Source organism: Pyrus communis, chromosome 17 (assembly GCF_041283825.1).
Source record: "Pyrus communis isolate YQ-2024b chromosome 17, ASM4128382v1, whole genome shotgun sequence".
Lineage (NCBI taxonomy): Eukaryota > Viridiplantae > Streptophyta > Magnoliopsida > Rosales > Rosaceae > Pyrus > Pyrus communis.
In genome coordinates this window covers 20,976,926-20,990,030 of record NC_142581.1, presented here as the reverse complement: position 1 = coordinate 20,990,030, position 13,105 = coordinate 20,976,926, and the positions used below count along the sequence as shown (strand labels likewise).

Genomic DNA, 13,105 nt, shown 5'->3' with positions numbered 1-13,105 from the left:
GACTTCTATCTTGATTGTTATGTGTTTCAATATGTGGAGTTTAAAATTGGTACGAGCATATGGTATCCCTGGTTCTCGCGTCTAAGTAGTGGCATTCCGTTCATGAGATCATGTATGTGTTAATAATTCCAGAAAGTGCCTTCTTTTTTATAACATATGTGAGTGTTAGTCTACATTTGTTTACATCAATCTTCTCACATATACCTAGTGTAGGGAGTTTAGTCAGAAAATCTGTGTGAAAATAGAGAGTATATCTAGTGAGGAATTGAGTGAATTCTCTAAGGCATGTTACTACATTCAAAATGTTGTTTTAGTTGATTAAATGCGAGCTAGTGAGTGGTGACTGTGATTAAGTATAAGGTCGAGGGTAAGGATAGCTAAAATCTGTGGGAGTAGTGATTTTTAACATGTTATGTTTCATTGGAAATCCCTGAGGCAAGTGTTGGAAGGTTTAGGTTTTGTTTTGTTTCTTTGTTTTGCTTGGGGACTAGCAAAAGCTAAGTGTGGGGGAATTTGATAGGAGCATATTTATGCGACTTAGTTAGCTTGTTTCCTTGCATTTACATAGCAAATTTCTACTTGTTATAGTGTTTTAGACTATTTTCATGTGTTTTCAGGTTCAAATGACAAAGTTGGCAAGAAAGTTCAATTTGGAGCATTTTAGAGCAGTTTTGGGCTTGGAATGGATAGCACATGCATGGAGCAAGGTGGATGGACGAAATTGAAGATCAAGAAAGGCTAGGAATGTGATTAACATCTAGAAGAATTAATTCAAGACTTGGAAGATAAGGAATCAGCTATAAAGAAGGAAACATTATCCAAATTACCTTATCTTATCCAAACCTTATCCAACCTTATCTTATCTCATCCTATCCTAATCCTATTTTACCTTAATTCCAGCTGCAAGGAGGACATCTATATGACATTAGAACACCTAAATATCAGGTTTGTAGAAGCCTTATCCCTATTCCTAAAAAGGTGCCGCAACAACCCTTCTAGAAGCTCTAGAATCTGCTGTAATGACCATTCATTCTCCTCCTTGGAATCTGATTGAGAGTGTCCTTGTTCTTTGTTGATTTGGAGTCCTAATTCCCCTCCTTTTCAACCTTGTCATGCCTTCCCTTCTCCCTATAAATACCTAGTGCCGCAGCCTTCATTCATGACCCATCTTTCACCACAATTCACATCACATATCCATCATACACAGAAATCTCTCATTGTGCTGCAGCTTTACAAGGAGAAAGGAAGGAAGAGCCTTAGCCGTGCCATCACATTCAAGCTTGGAGTGCTAGAACATTCTTAGGGGTATTCTATCTTTTGCTTTCAATGTTTAATTTAATTTATCTTTGTTTAAGTGCAAACATGAGGAACTAAACTCGTTTTAGCTAGAGGTGGATTCAAAGCCATGAACATATATGTGATATGAATTGATTCCCTCCAGTTATTGTTTTGTAAAACATGAATGCGATTTACTTATCTGTTTGATTGATAACTTATTCTTGTATGTTGATTAAGGATGCATACTTAGTTTACATGCATGAATTTGATGCTAAAATATAAGGGAATTTCACCTAATAGTTATGAACTTATTATATAGTGGAGGTTGCTAGTCACAATCGTGTTAAGTAAATCCATGGCAGGAGTATCATGTTGTTCATAGTTACAAATGTCTTGTCAAAGCTTATGATTTTCACAAAGCTTAATGATCCTTGATTGTATCTCTATTATCTTGTTCATGTAGGGAACTATTGAAGAATAATTTGGTTGATGATGCGTTGTCCATCCAATTCAATGACTTAAGGAAAATCTAAGGGTTAATTAGTGATGTTCACGGTTAATCTGGGGCGTTGTCATTCATGGTTTATTGGAATAATAATTGGAAATCGATTTGTATGCATATGTGTCATGTGTGGAGATGAACTCTCTAGCTAGCCATTCACCTATTCATTCACCCTAATTTCGTACCCTTTGGATTACTTCTGCAATTCGTTTGTTTAAGTTTTAAAATTCGTCCAAACACCCCCTTAGCTCTTATTTGTGTTAGTTTAGTTTAAATACATCAGAATCTGTCCCCATTTAGTATTTTGAGTCTTTTAGTTTAATTTTCATCCAAATCTCTTTCTAGTACCTGTTTTGAGTCAATTTAACTTAGTTTGTGTGTTTTGAGTCTATTTAGCTTGCTTTGAGTTGTTAGAGTTTAGTTTTCTGTTTTTGAATCCAGTTTTGTGTTTTAGAGCTTAAATTGTGTAGATTAGCAACCCTTCTAATCCCCGGCCTAGAACGATCCCTACTTAGACATACTACAATTATAGGGTTTAATTTGTGTGCTATCTTTTATCACATCATGGATCAAAATGAGACAAGGTGGATGTATCACAAGTCAATTTTCTCCGTTCTTCTGGAATGGTGTTTTCTCCTCTAACGGCAAGAGAATTGTCTTATCAATGTGACAATCCACTAATGAGTGGTAAAACTATCACCCATCAAGGGTTCCAAATATCTAATGATGGATGGCGAATCAAAACCTGCATAAATTCCCAATCTATGATGAGGTCCCATTTTAGTTCGTTGTGGTGATGCAATATGCACATAAATAGCACAACCAAAAACTTGTAAAAATGTGAGATGTTTGGCTGATGCGCAAACACAAGTTGTACTGATAAGTATTGATGGTTGATAGGTCTCAGTTAAACTAATGATCCAACATGTAAGATGGCAATGTCCCCATGCAGAAACTTGAATTTTTTTTTTTCATAAGCAAAGCATGAGTTAATTAGTTAAAGTCGCTTGATAATGCTTCCGCTAAACCATTTTGAGTATGGACATGATGAACATGATGTTCAACATCAATGCCTAATGTCATGCAATAATCATCAAAAGTTTGAGACGTAAATTCACCAGTATTATCAAGTCGAATTAGCTTAATATGATGATCTGGGAACTGTGCTCGTAATTTAATTATTTAAGCAAGAAGTCTCGCAAAAGTTACATTTTGAGTAGACAAGAGGCAAACATGTGACCATCGGGTATATGCATCAACCAAAATAATAAAATATCGAAATGATCCACATGGTGGTTGAATAGGCGCACAAATATCTTTTTGAATTCTTTGCAAAAGTGATGGGGATTAGCATCAATCTTTGATTGTAATGGTCTATTACCAATTTTCCTTGAGAACAAGCCTTGCAAGGATTATCATTTAATATAGCAATATGTCTGCTCAATAATGGATGCCCATTAGAGTTGGTGATGATCTTACGTATCATGGTGGGTCTTGGATGACTCAGATGATCATGCCAAAACATGTAAATTTTTGGATCAATGAACTTCTGGTCCATGATATTATGTGCTTCTATTGTCTTTATGTATGTATAATACAATCCACTCGATAAAACATGCAACTTTTCCAATGTACACTTATGGGTATCATTGGAGATAATGCATAGATATTCCACATTATCCGCATTTCTCGTTACAACATGGTGTCCATTCAAACGTATATCTTTAAAACTCAATAAATTTCTTGTAGATTGAGTAGCATATAACACATTTTTTATGGACAATATTGTTCCATTTGGTAACATGACCTGGGCTTTTCCAAAGCCATCAATAACATTTGATTGACCAGATATTGTTGTTACTTTTACTTTTGTAAGAATCATGCCTGAGAAATATTTTCAATTCGAAGTATTGTATGCATGGTTGCATAGTCTACGAGACAATGTCTAAGTAAAACAATCAGAGTTAGAAACAATTTATTCATAATAAAAGGAAATTGCAATGTCATTTTTATTGAATTCAAATACAAGCTTTAAACAACAAGTTCAGAACAAGAGTATGTTAAACATAAAAAGTGATTTATTCGGACTGATATACTTCATTTCCTCTTTTCTGCAACAAAGTTTGAAACATCTAGACGGGTTGTGTTTAATTGACTTGATAAATCGGACACTAGATCAGATAGATCAATTGGATTAGTCTGGTTGATGAACTTAGTCTCGACATTCTTTCCTTTGAGGGAAGCTTGATAGAGATTGATGAGATGTTTGGGGTTACGACAGGTATGTGCCTAATGCCCATTACCACCACACCTATGAAAGACTCCTTCAGGATTTGTAAGAATGTTATTCATGTGAGCTTTACCCTTGTGGCAGTTTACATTTTTGAAACTTGGGCTTGGATTATGCCTTGAACCCTAGTTGTAAAACTGAACACCATGATTTTTGCCATTTCCATTTCATCGACCTTGCTTGTAGTCATGCCCTTGTTTGTAATTATTGTTAGGAGAAGAGGTGGTGTTTGCTTCAATCGAAGCAACATTCACTTCTGGCAATGGCGACGATCCAATTGGTTCGAACTAATGATTTGTCATCAGGAGCTCATTGTTCTGTTTAGCCACCAGGATCACTGATATCAGCTGGTTGTACTCCGTAAAATCGCACTCTCTATATTGCTGTTGTATGAGCAAATTAGAGGCATGAATAGTGTTGAATGTCTTTTCCAGCATGTCTGCTTCTACGATATCCTCCCCACAAAGTTTCATTTGGGAGCTGATTTGAACATTGTAGAGTTGTACTCAGCGACCGTCTTAAAAGCCTGGATTCTCAAGTGTGTCCACCCATAACGAGCTTTTGGGATAATCATCGTTTTCTGGTGATTATTTATATTTCTCAAAGCATTTCAAAAAGCCAGTGGGTCCTCGACTGTTAGATATTCACTCTTCAATCCTTCATAGATGTGTCAACGAATAAAGATTATGGCTTTCACTCGATCTTGGGAAGATGCGGTGTTTCCCACCTTGGTGGTGTCTCTAAGATTTCCTTCCTCAAGATGGATCTTGGCATCCATAACCCAGGTAAGGTAATTATTTATAGTGATTTTAAGGGCAACAAATCAAGCTTTGCCAAGTTTGCTATTTCTTTTTTTTCTTTTTTGAAAGAAAAATGAGATGTGTAAGAACTTGCAATAATATGGATTCTGGAGGAATGTAGTGTTAGGAATTCTAGTTCATACAAATTTTTCATTTTTGGACTTTAGGCCAAAATGATAAGTACTTGAAACTTGAGGCTCGAGATTTACATAATTTAGACATTAATTAAAAATTATTAGGTAGTTAGTAGTACTCACTACACAAGCAATGCCATCAATATTGAGTATTACTACCAAAAAGAAAGAAAATTAACGAGGAAGACGATTGTACCGCACCACTCTCATTAGAATAATATGGTGTAGAAGGGCGATTGTATCGCACCATTTGAGTAGCAAGAAAACTAAATATGCAGTGTAGGATGGGCGATTGTCTCTCACCATTTGAGTAGCAAGAAAACTAAATATGCAGGATTAGTAATCAAGAGCTACACCAAATAAGAAATAAAAAAATATAAGTAATTATTAAATTGAGGACTAGGAGAAGGCATGGTGCTAGTAGCTCTTCATTATGGTGGCGAGGGATTACAAAGCAGGTGATGAAAAGAAGGAAGAGTAACAATATGATCCTTGGGGAAGCATTTTTTGGCAAAGGAAATGAGAAAGAGTTAGGGTTAGAGAGTAATGCTGATAATGTATCATAAATAGGGAAATATGAGAGAGAGATAACATTTGCTAAAGATCGAAGTGGAAAGGGGCAATGTATTACATTGTTTATTTTTGTAATTTACTAATTGTATCTCACAAAAGGGTGCAGGTAAAGAGAAGGGAGGGAGATTTATATTATTACTTTCACTCTTGATCTTGTGTGTTGTAATAATGATATAAACATACTTATATATAGAGGTTTTGATTCGACACCACCTTACATGCATGAAGAAAAGTTTTCACTTCCCTAAGGCTTTTTCATCTCAAAATTTTCAATGGTTGTCACCAAGTATTTTGATTTGCTTCCTCATACAATCATATGTGTGGCATTCTCACTCTATTTTACAGTAAATCTAGTAATGGAAAAGTGAGACAATATATTTCATGAGTTGGGCTTTGCTCCCCTACTTATAGTTTCATTAATTGGGTTTTTCTTTCACTCTAACTATTACACATAAATAGTTGAGTTGGAAAAAATAGAGTTGTGTACACCCATATTTTGTCTCTAGACATCCAATTCAAGATTAGTCTATGACATGACCTCTCATAATAAATGAATAGGTTTCTGGTTCGTTTCGCTCTCCTACTCTCTCTCATAGTTCTTTTGACACTTAAATAACTTATTAAACTTCCAATAATACCCTTATTTTACTTGTTATGAATTTATTTTTCTGTAGACACCCATTTTCATTGTATTAATTATGAAGGCTTTCACTTCAATTTGGCAATTTTCGCAGATGACATAATTCTTTGTTCTAATTGTATGGTTCTTTTATTTCATAGAGTTAAATTTGCATTGTAACCGACGCAACATGTGGTAGAGTCATGAAGTTTAGATAAGCATGGTAAAGTGAAGTTCAACAATCACAAAATTCATTAGTCGTTTAGTTACTACGTTATTTGTTTCAAAACCATACTGATGTTCAAAAAAGAATAATTATTTTTCTTAAGAAATCACCAAGCCATTTGTGGTAGTTTTATATATATTGATGGGCGTTCATAGACGAAACTTAAATGTATAAATAACCACTTGAAAAAATATCGGTGCTAGTTCATGTTCAATAGTACCAGCTGGCTACATTGTGTTATTGGATGAAGGAGCCCGGTTTGTTGTGGATTAATTGAATGTGGGAGTTGGTGAGAATTAGGATATTTGAAACGAGTTGTTGTGACGAATGGACGGACTAACACCCACCTACTATTGTATTCTCCTCCTTGTTCTTGCTCTTACATTCATATAAAGTGGATAATAAAAAAATAATTTATTGTGCTAACTCCTTTTTTTTTTCTTCAAATATTGTACCGACTCTTTAATTATTGAATTTATATATGCTAGGCGCCATCACTTTTGTTAATTCCCTCAATCAGCTGTGATAATTTTACTTTAGACTTTTTTTTAAGAAAATTTTTATTTTTTTTATACAATAATATTCTACCCTAAGGAGAGGAGATGTTAGGTTAGACCACACAATGAGCCAGTTACTAATTAGGTATCAAATTTACCACAAATGTAATACGTTCTCGTTATTCATATGAGTCGAAATAGAAACTTCTTACTTGGAAGTTTAGAGAAATAATAATAACCACAGTACTAATTGGTTGCTTTTGTAGTTATATAGTAGTTGAAATTAACAAATTGCTGTCCAACGACATGCGTCGTGTATGGACCATCAATATTCTAGACATGGTGAGAAGATTGTATCTGAATTTTCTTCTCGTTTTTAATTCCACTGTTACCAATTATATAAGAAAATGTTATATGATTAGTACAGCTTTAACATTTAACAATGCGTCCTTCATTCTCTTTTTGTGAGTAATACTGCTTGAAACTGAAACTCTTGCATTCTGCACCCTAGAAAAGAATCTAACTTTTGTTTAATTGGATAAAAAAATTAACAGTAATGTTAGGTAGATTAACTTTTTAAATCATACTTGCAAATCGAGTAAAACAGTTGATCAAAATTTTTAGACTAAATTTATAAATCATATGATGTGTCACAAATAGGAAATAAGCACGTTAGTCAATACTTAAATAATAATCTAATTTTCAACAATCAAATCATATGGTTTATATAATTTGGTCTAAACAGTAGGTATTCCTAGCATTACGTAATAAAAATAAAAATAAGTACTTAATAAATATTTAAATAATAATTCAGTCTTTAACAATCACCTCATATAAGTTCTAACATTACTCATTAATTAAACACACAAACAAATATAACATAATTGGAAGCGAGGACCACAAATTGAATTGTTCTGAAAAGATTGACAAACAAACAAACTGAATAAATGGATATTTTGTTAAATATTTGTATAGTTTATTTTTTCCTACGGTAGTATTTGTGAAAGAAAAATGCGTACTTTTATTTATAAATATATGTATACTATAAAATATTTTCTTCTCGGAAAATATGATATATCAATTATAGTGAAAATAATTGACAGGACCACACACACTTTACCTAATCATGAACTATTGATTTGCGCGCAACATAGCATGCGAACTTAATTGATTATAATGTGAATGTTATTTGTACTGTAGTAACAGTAAGCGTAGTTCAAATAACAACACACGAATGTTTATGTGGATGCGGTCCTAGAGAAGAAAAACTTAACTATCACAAATGTTACACTTATTCTCCGAGTGAAATATAGAGAATGAACGTATGAACCTATTATATGAAATTTTAATCAAAGTCCTTCTTTCCCTGAAATTGTTGAAAGATCTGTTGAAATTAATACCTGTGAAATGGGGTTAAGGTTTTCAAAAAGAGGGAAGCAATATTTCTCGAGGATTTGTCTGAAATTTAAGAGATATACTTAGGACACCAATGTGGGATTAGTTGGAGTGGGATAATCATATTTAAACCCTATTATTTTCTTTTCACCCACCGATGTGGGATTCCAACAGTCCCCCTCACGTGTGACCCCATTTAGTGGTTCACACGTGGAGATCCACACATCAACAATTGAAACTCGTAGGTCTCTATTAAGAATCTTGGCTTACATCAGCTCAGAGGTCGGCTCTCTATTAAGAGTCCTGGCTTACATCCACAATTGAAACTCAAAGGTTGGCTCTTTGTTAAGAGTCTAGACATTTTTTCAATGGAACTCAGAGATCAGCTCTCTGTTAAGAGTCCTGGCTTACATCCGCAGTTGAAACTCAGAGGTTGGCTCTTTGTTAAGAGTCTAGACTTGTTTTCAATGGAACTCAGAGGTCAGCTCTCTGTTAAGAGTCCTGGCTTACATCCGCAATTGAAACTCAGAGGTTGACTCTTTGTTAAGAGTTTAGACTTGTTTTCAATGGAACTCAGAGGCTGGCTCTTTGTTAAGAGTCTTGGCTTGTTTCCTTTTTGGTGACAAGCTCGTTGGCTTGCAAGGACCCGCATCTTGGCTCTGGATTTTTTAATTAGCGAGCTCACGGGGCCCCACTCTAACAACACTAATAATGTCCCAAACTTTACCACTGCCCAATCTGTTAGGTGTATGATTTTATCAAAAAAGATCTCGGTATTAGTTAGAGTGAGGTAATCATATTTAAACCCCATTATTTTCTTTTCACCCACCGATGTGGGGTTCCAACAATATCAACAGTTTTGGCTAATCGGCAATGGTTGGACCAGAATATCTAAACGCATGTGCATGTAATTTCTTTAAAGATATGTTCACTTAGGGAGAGAGCTTTTAACGTTTTAAGTTTTTGCTGGATGTAAGATTATATGGTTAAAGGTATGATGGTTCTATGGTGTTTCAAATAGTTTCATAACTTCATAATTTAGTCTGCAACTTCCTTCAGATATTCCCTTATTATATTATACATCTTCTTTTGTCAGCGTCACTATTCTCACATTTCCCCCCTTTCACTCCATCATCTAAATTGTATAAATAGGCCCGTCGAGATTTCAATCTTCATCTAAAACTCAACGAAGCTGCCTGTTTCCTTCTCTCCATCAACCAAATTAAAACAGCATATATATATACACACAATGGCATCAGAAACACCACTCGGAATTCCCATCATAGACTTCTCCAAACCAGACCTCAACCAAGGAACCAAAAAGTGGGACTTAGTGAGAGCTCAAGTCCGTAATGCGCTCGAAGAGTATGGTTGCTTCGAGGCTTTGTTCGACAAAGTGCCTTCAGACATTCGAAAGTCAACAATTGAATCAATAGAAGAGCTTTTCGACCTTCCTTTACAAACCAAATTACAGAATGTTTCTAAAAAGCCCTACCATGGGTATGTTGGGCAGTACCCCACGGTGCCACTATACGAGAGCATGGGGTTTGACGACGCAAATGTCTATGAACAAGTTGAAAGCTTGACAAATACCTTGTGGCCTCAAGGAAACCCGAGATTTTGGTTCATAACATTAATCCTTTCTCCTAATTTTTTAATATTTTCGTACTTATATATGCACATTAATTTCGTAGTTTATGTGTTATTATCTTATCAAACACTCTTAACATGTTATTTTGCCAAAATGTCAATCTGATCAGACAGATTTACATAAATGTGTATTCCAGATTAACATTCTATTAACCTAATGATATATCTCAGACATCTGGCAAGAGACACTGTTACCCTTTATTTCATAATCAAATATTCGGAGTTCGTAATTTTTGTTTTTGGGTGGCAGCACAACCATACAATCATTCTCAGAGCAAGTTTCGGAGTTGGATCAAATAATCAGAAGGATGATTCTGGAGAGCTTGGGACTTGAAAAATACTTTGAGGAGCATGTAGAATCAACCAACTACCTTCTTCGAGTGATGAAATATAAAGGACCTGAAACCAAGGAAACTAAGTTGGGGATAAACGCTCACACAGACAAGAACATTGTCACCATTTTGTATCAAAACCAAGTTGATGGTTTAGAAGTGCAAACCAAAGCTGGCAAATGGATCAAAGTCAAGCCTTCATTACCGCACTCTTTCATCGCCATGATTGGCGATTCTCTTTACGTGAGTTGCTTCCTACTCATTCAATTTACATACTAACGGTCGTGAAAGAATCAAAGAAATCAAAGTTAACATTGTGCTGATGATTTTGCAGGCATGGACAAACGGTCGACTACATTCTCCATATCATAGAGTGATGATGAGTGGAAATGAGGCTAGGTACTCAACTGGATTGTTCTCCATCCCAAAGGAAGGTTACATTATAAAAGCCCCGGAGGAGGTTGTGGATGAAGAGCACCCTTTGCTTTTTAAGCCCTTTGATCACGTTGAATTTCTAGGGTTCTACTACACGGAGGCTGGCCAGAGAGCTCAGTCTGCTTTGAAAACTTACTGTGGAGTCCAAGACTTGGCTTTGTCTGCTTAGAAAATTACGATTTTGTTAAATCAATCTATTCCTTTGTGTAAGAAGTGTGGCAATAAGTAATGATATGTATCGCTACTGTAATCTGTACGTTTAGTTAAATAAATCTTTTCATCTGTGTAAGAATTGTGGCAACAAGTAATGATATGCATCTACTAGATTATGTATCTACATGAACTGCCCGTATACCTCCTTTTTATGGCCAATATAAAACTATGTATTCTCAAATTATATCATGGATCAAACTCAAGTCGTCCACTGACAGGCGTAAATACTTACAACTATACTACAGCAACCTTGTTGACAATTAAATTATAGGATCCACTTTGTAAACACGAAATTCCCGTGACAAATGAAACAGGAAGACGTGTACAAAATAAATGATTTGTATTAATTTGAACCACACACGATAGTGGTAGTGACAAGACACCGCAGTGATTCGGAGAACCAATTTCTTAGGTGAACCACGCACGATGGTGGTAGTGACAAAGTCTATTGAGTCCATTCTGTAAAAACGACATACGTGGATGCAGCTGCTGTCCCATTGCAGCTGATGAACCACTGCAACGAGAAAATTGCCATGCATGCTATCACAAAACTTGACTAACAGCACCAGAGACGTGGATTTGGCATATATGAGAAATGCTTGTGGAGGGCATTGATCGAGGAATTGAAAGTCACAGATTCATAGAATGTGGGCCACCATCTCTATTCTTCTCGACAATGCACTTGGACTAGCTGCTCCATTCAACCATGATCATATCTTTTATGTATAAAGCCAACACTAAAGGTCAATAGTGTTTTTGGTGTCATCAAGTTTCAACAAAAATATTTGAACAAAAATACCCCTAAGACAAAAAGCTTCAAACGCAGTCCAAAATAATGCATCAAATAAGGCAGGAGAATTTTTGTCATTTTAATAATATTTTTCTTTTGTACAGTTTTTTTATTTTTTATTTTTTTTTTATTTTTTATATTAATGTCTCACAATAGACTAGCAATAATATAATTTAATTAGTTATTTATTTAAAAAATACCTTCAAAACATTTTAAGAGGCATGTAATGCCGGTTATAAAAAAGGTCTTTCGCACGCGGATAATAATGTGATTAAATTAGTTGTCAAATGATTGTCTTTTATTTTTTTAACAAACGATATTATCTACACTAAGGAGGAGGGGGGATGGGCTTAACCTCACAGTGGGCTAGTGATAATGTGATTCAATCAGTTGTTTATTAAATATTATTTTCTTTATTTTTAAACACGTTCAAAACATCTTAAGATGCGTGTAATGTAGGTTATAAAAAAAGTCTTTCGCACGTGATAAAATGTGATTAAATTAGTCGTCAAATGATTTTTTTTTTTTTTTTAACAAACGATATTATCTACATTAAGAGGGAGTGGGGTGGACTTAGCCTCACAATGGGCTTGCAATAATGTGATTCAATCGATTGTTTATTAAATATTATTTTCTCTATTCTTAATGTAAATTTTATAGAGACCAATTTTATTATGTGGATTCAACTACTTTAAATGCTTTATGAGGGGTTCTTCTAGCATGATCTAAGATTATTCATTTACTTCAAGTATTTGACTTTCCTTTTGTCAATTTACGCATATAAATACATTTAAAACATGTAAGTTGTGTGTAGCACGCTGTGATTCACAAAATGCCTTCTGCACGGGCGTGAAGGCTAATATCAATATGAATTGTGTAAATTTGCGCTTTTTTTTTTTTTTTTTTTTGCCTTTTTCCGTTATTTGCTTTTTTTTTCTTTTTCTTTTTTGAAATATTTTTCTATTTTGCTCCCTCCTTTGATAATTAGTTTTGTTGGGTCAATGCACTTTTCAGATTTCCTTGCTGTCTTGACAGAGATTTCTTTTGCCTGTGCTTACAGTTAATGGCGGCTTTTTCCAAGTTTCTGCCTTCTACAAATCAAGTCCGTGTGTCGTCTTCGAGCGTAGTTTTCAATCGTAGGTGGCGGCTCATTTTTTTTTTTTGGGTTTGCTGTGGCATTCGACATTGGTTTTGCGACACTTGCTGCTGCGGCAAGGGAGGCTGCTTGACAACAGGAACGCTACTCACTACAAGGGAGGTTGTTCGCCAACAGGAGTGTTGTTTGCCACAGAGAAGCTACTCACTGCAAGGGAGTGTGATCGTCGCAAGGGAGTACTCACCTCAAGTGAGGCTGCTCGCCACAAGGGAATG

The 13,105-nt window shown here is 35.1% G+C and overlaps 1 protein-coding gene across 1 annotated transcript; it reads left to right on the top strand.

Annotated features, from left to right (window-relative positions):
* Positions 1-9,493: 9,493 nt before the first annotated feature.
* LOC137749206 (putative 2-oxoglutarate-dependent dioxygenase AOP1) lies at positions 9,494-11,068 on the top strand. The gene is made up of 3 exons (XM_068489319.2): positions 9,494-9,937; positions 10,215-10,539; positions 10,631-11,068. The coding sequence occupies exons 1-3, from the start codon at positions 9,564-9,566 to the stop codon at positions 10,898-10,900; spliced, it is 969 nt and encodes a 322-aa protein (XP_068345420.2). The 5' UTR covers positions 9,494-9,563; the 3' UTR covers positions 10,901-11,068.
* Positions 11,069-13,105: the final 2,037 nt, after the last annotated feature.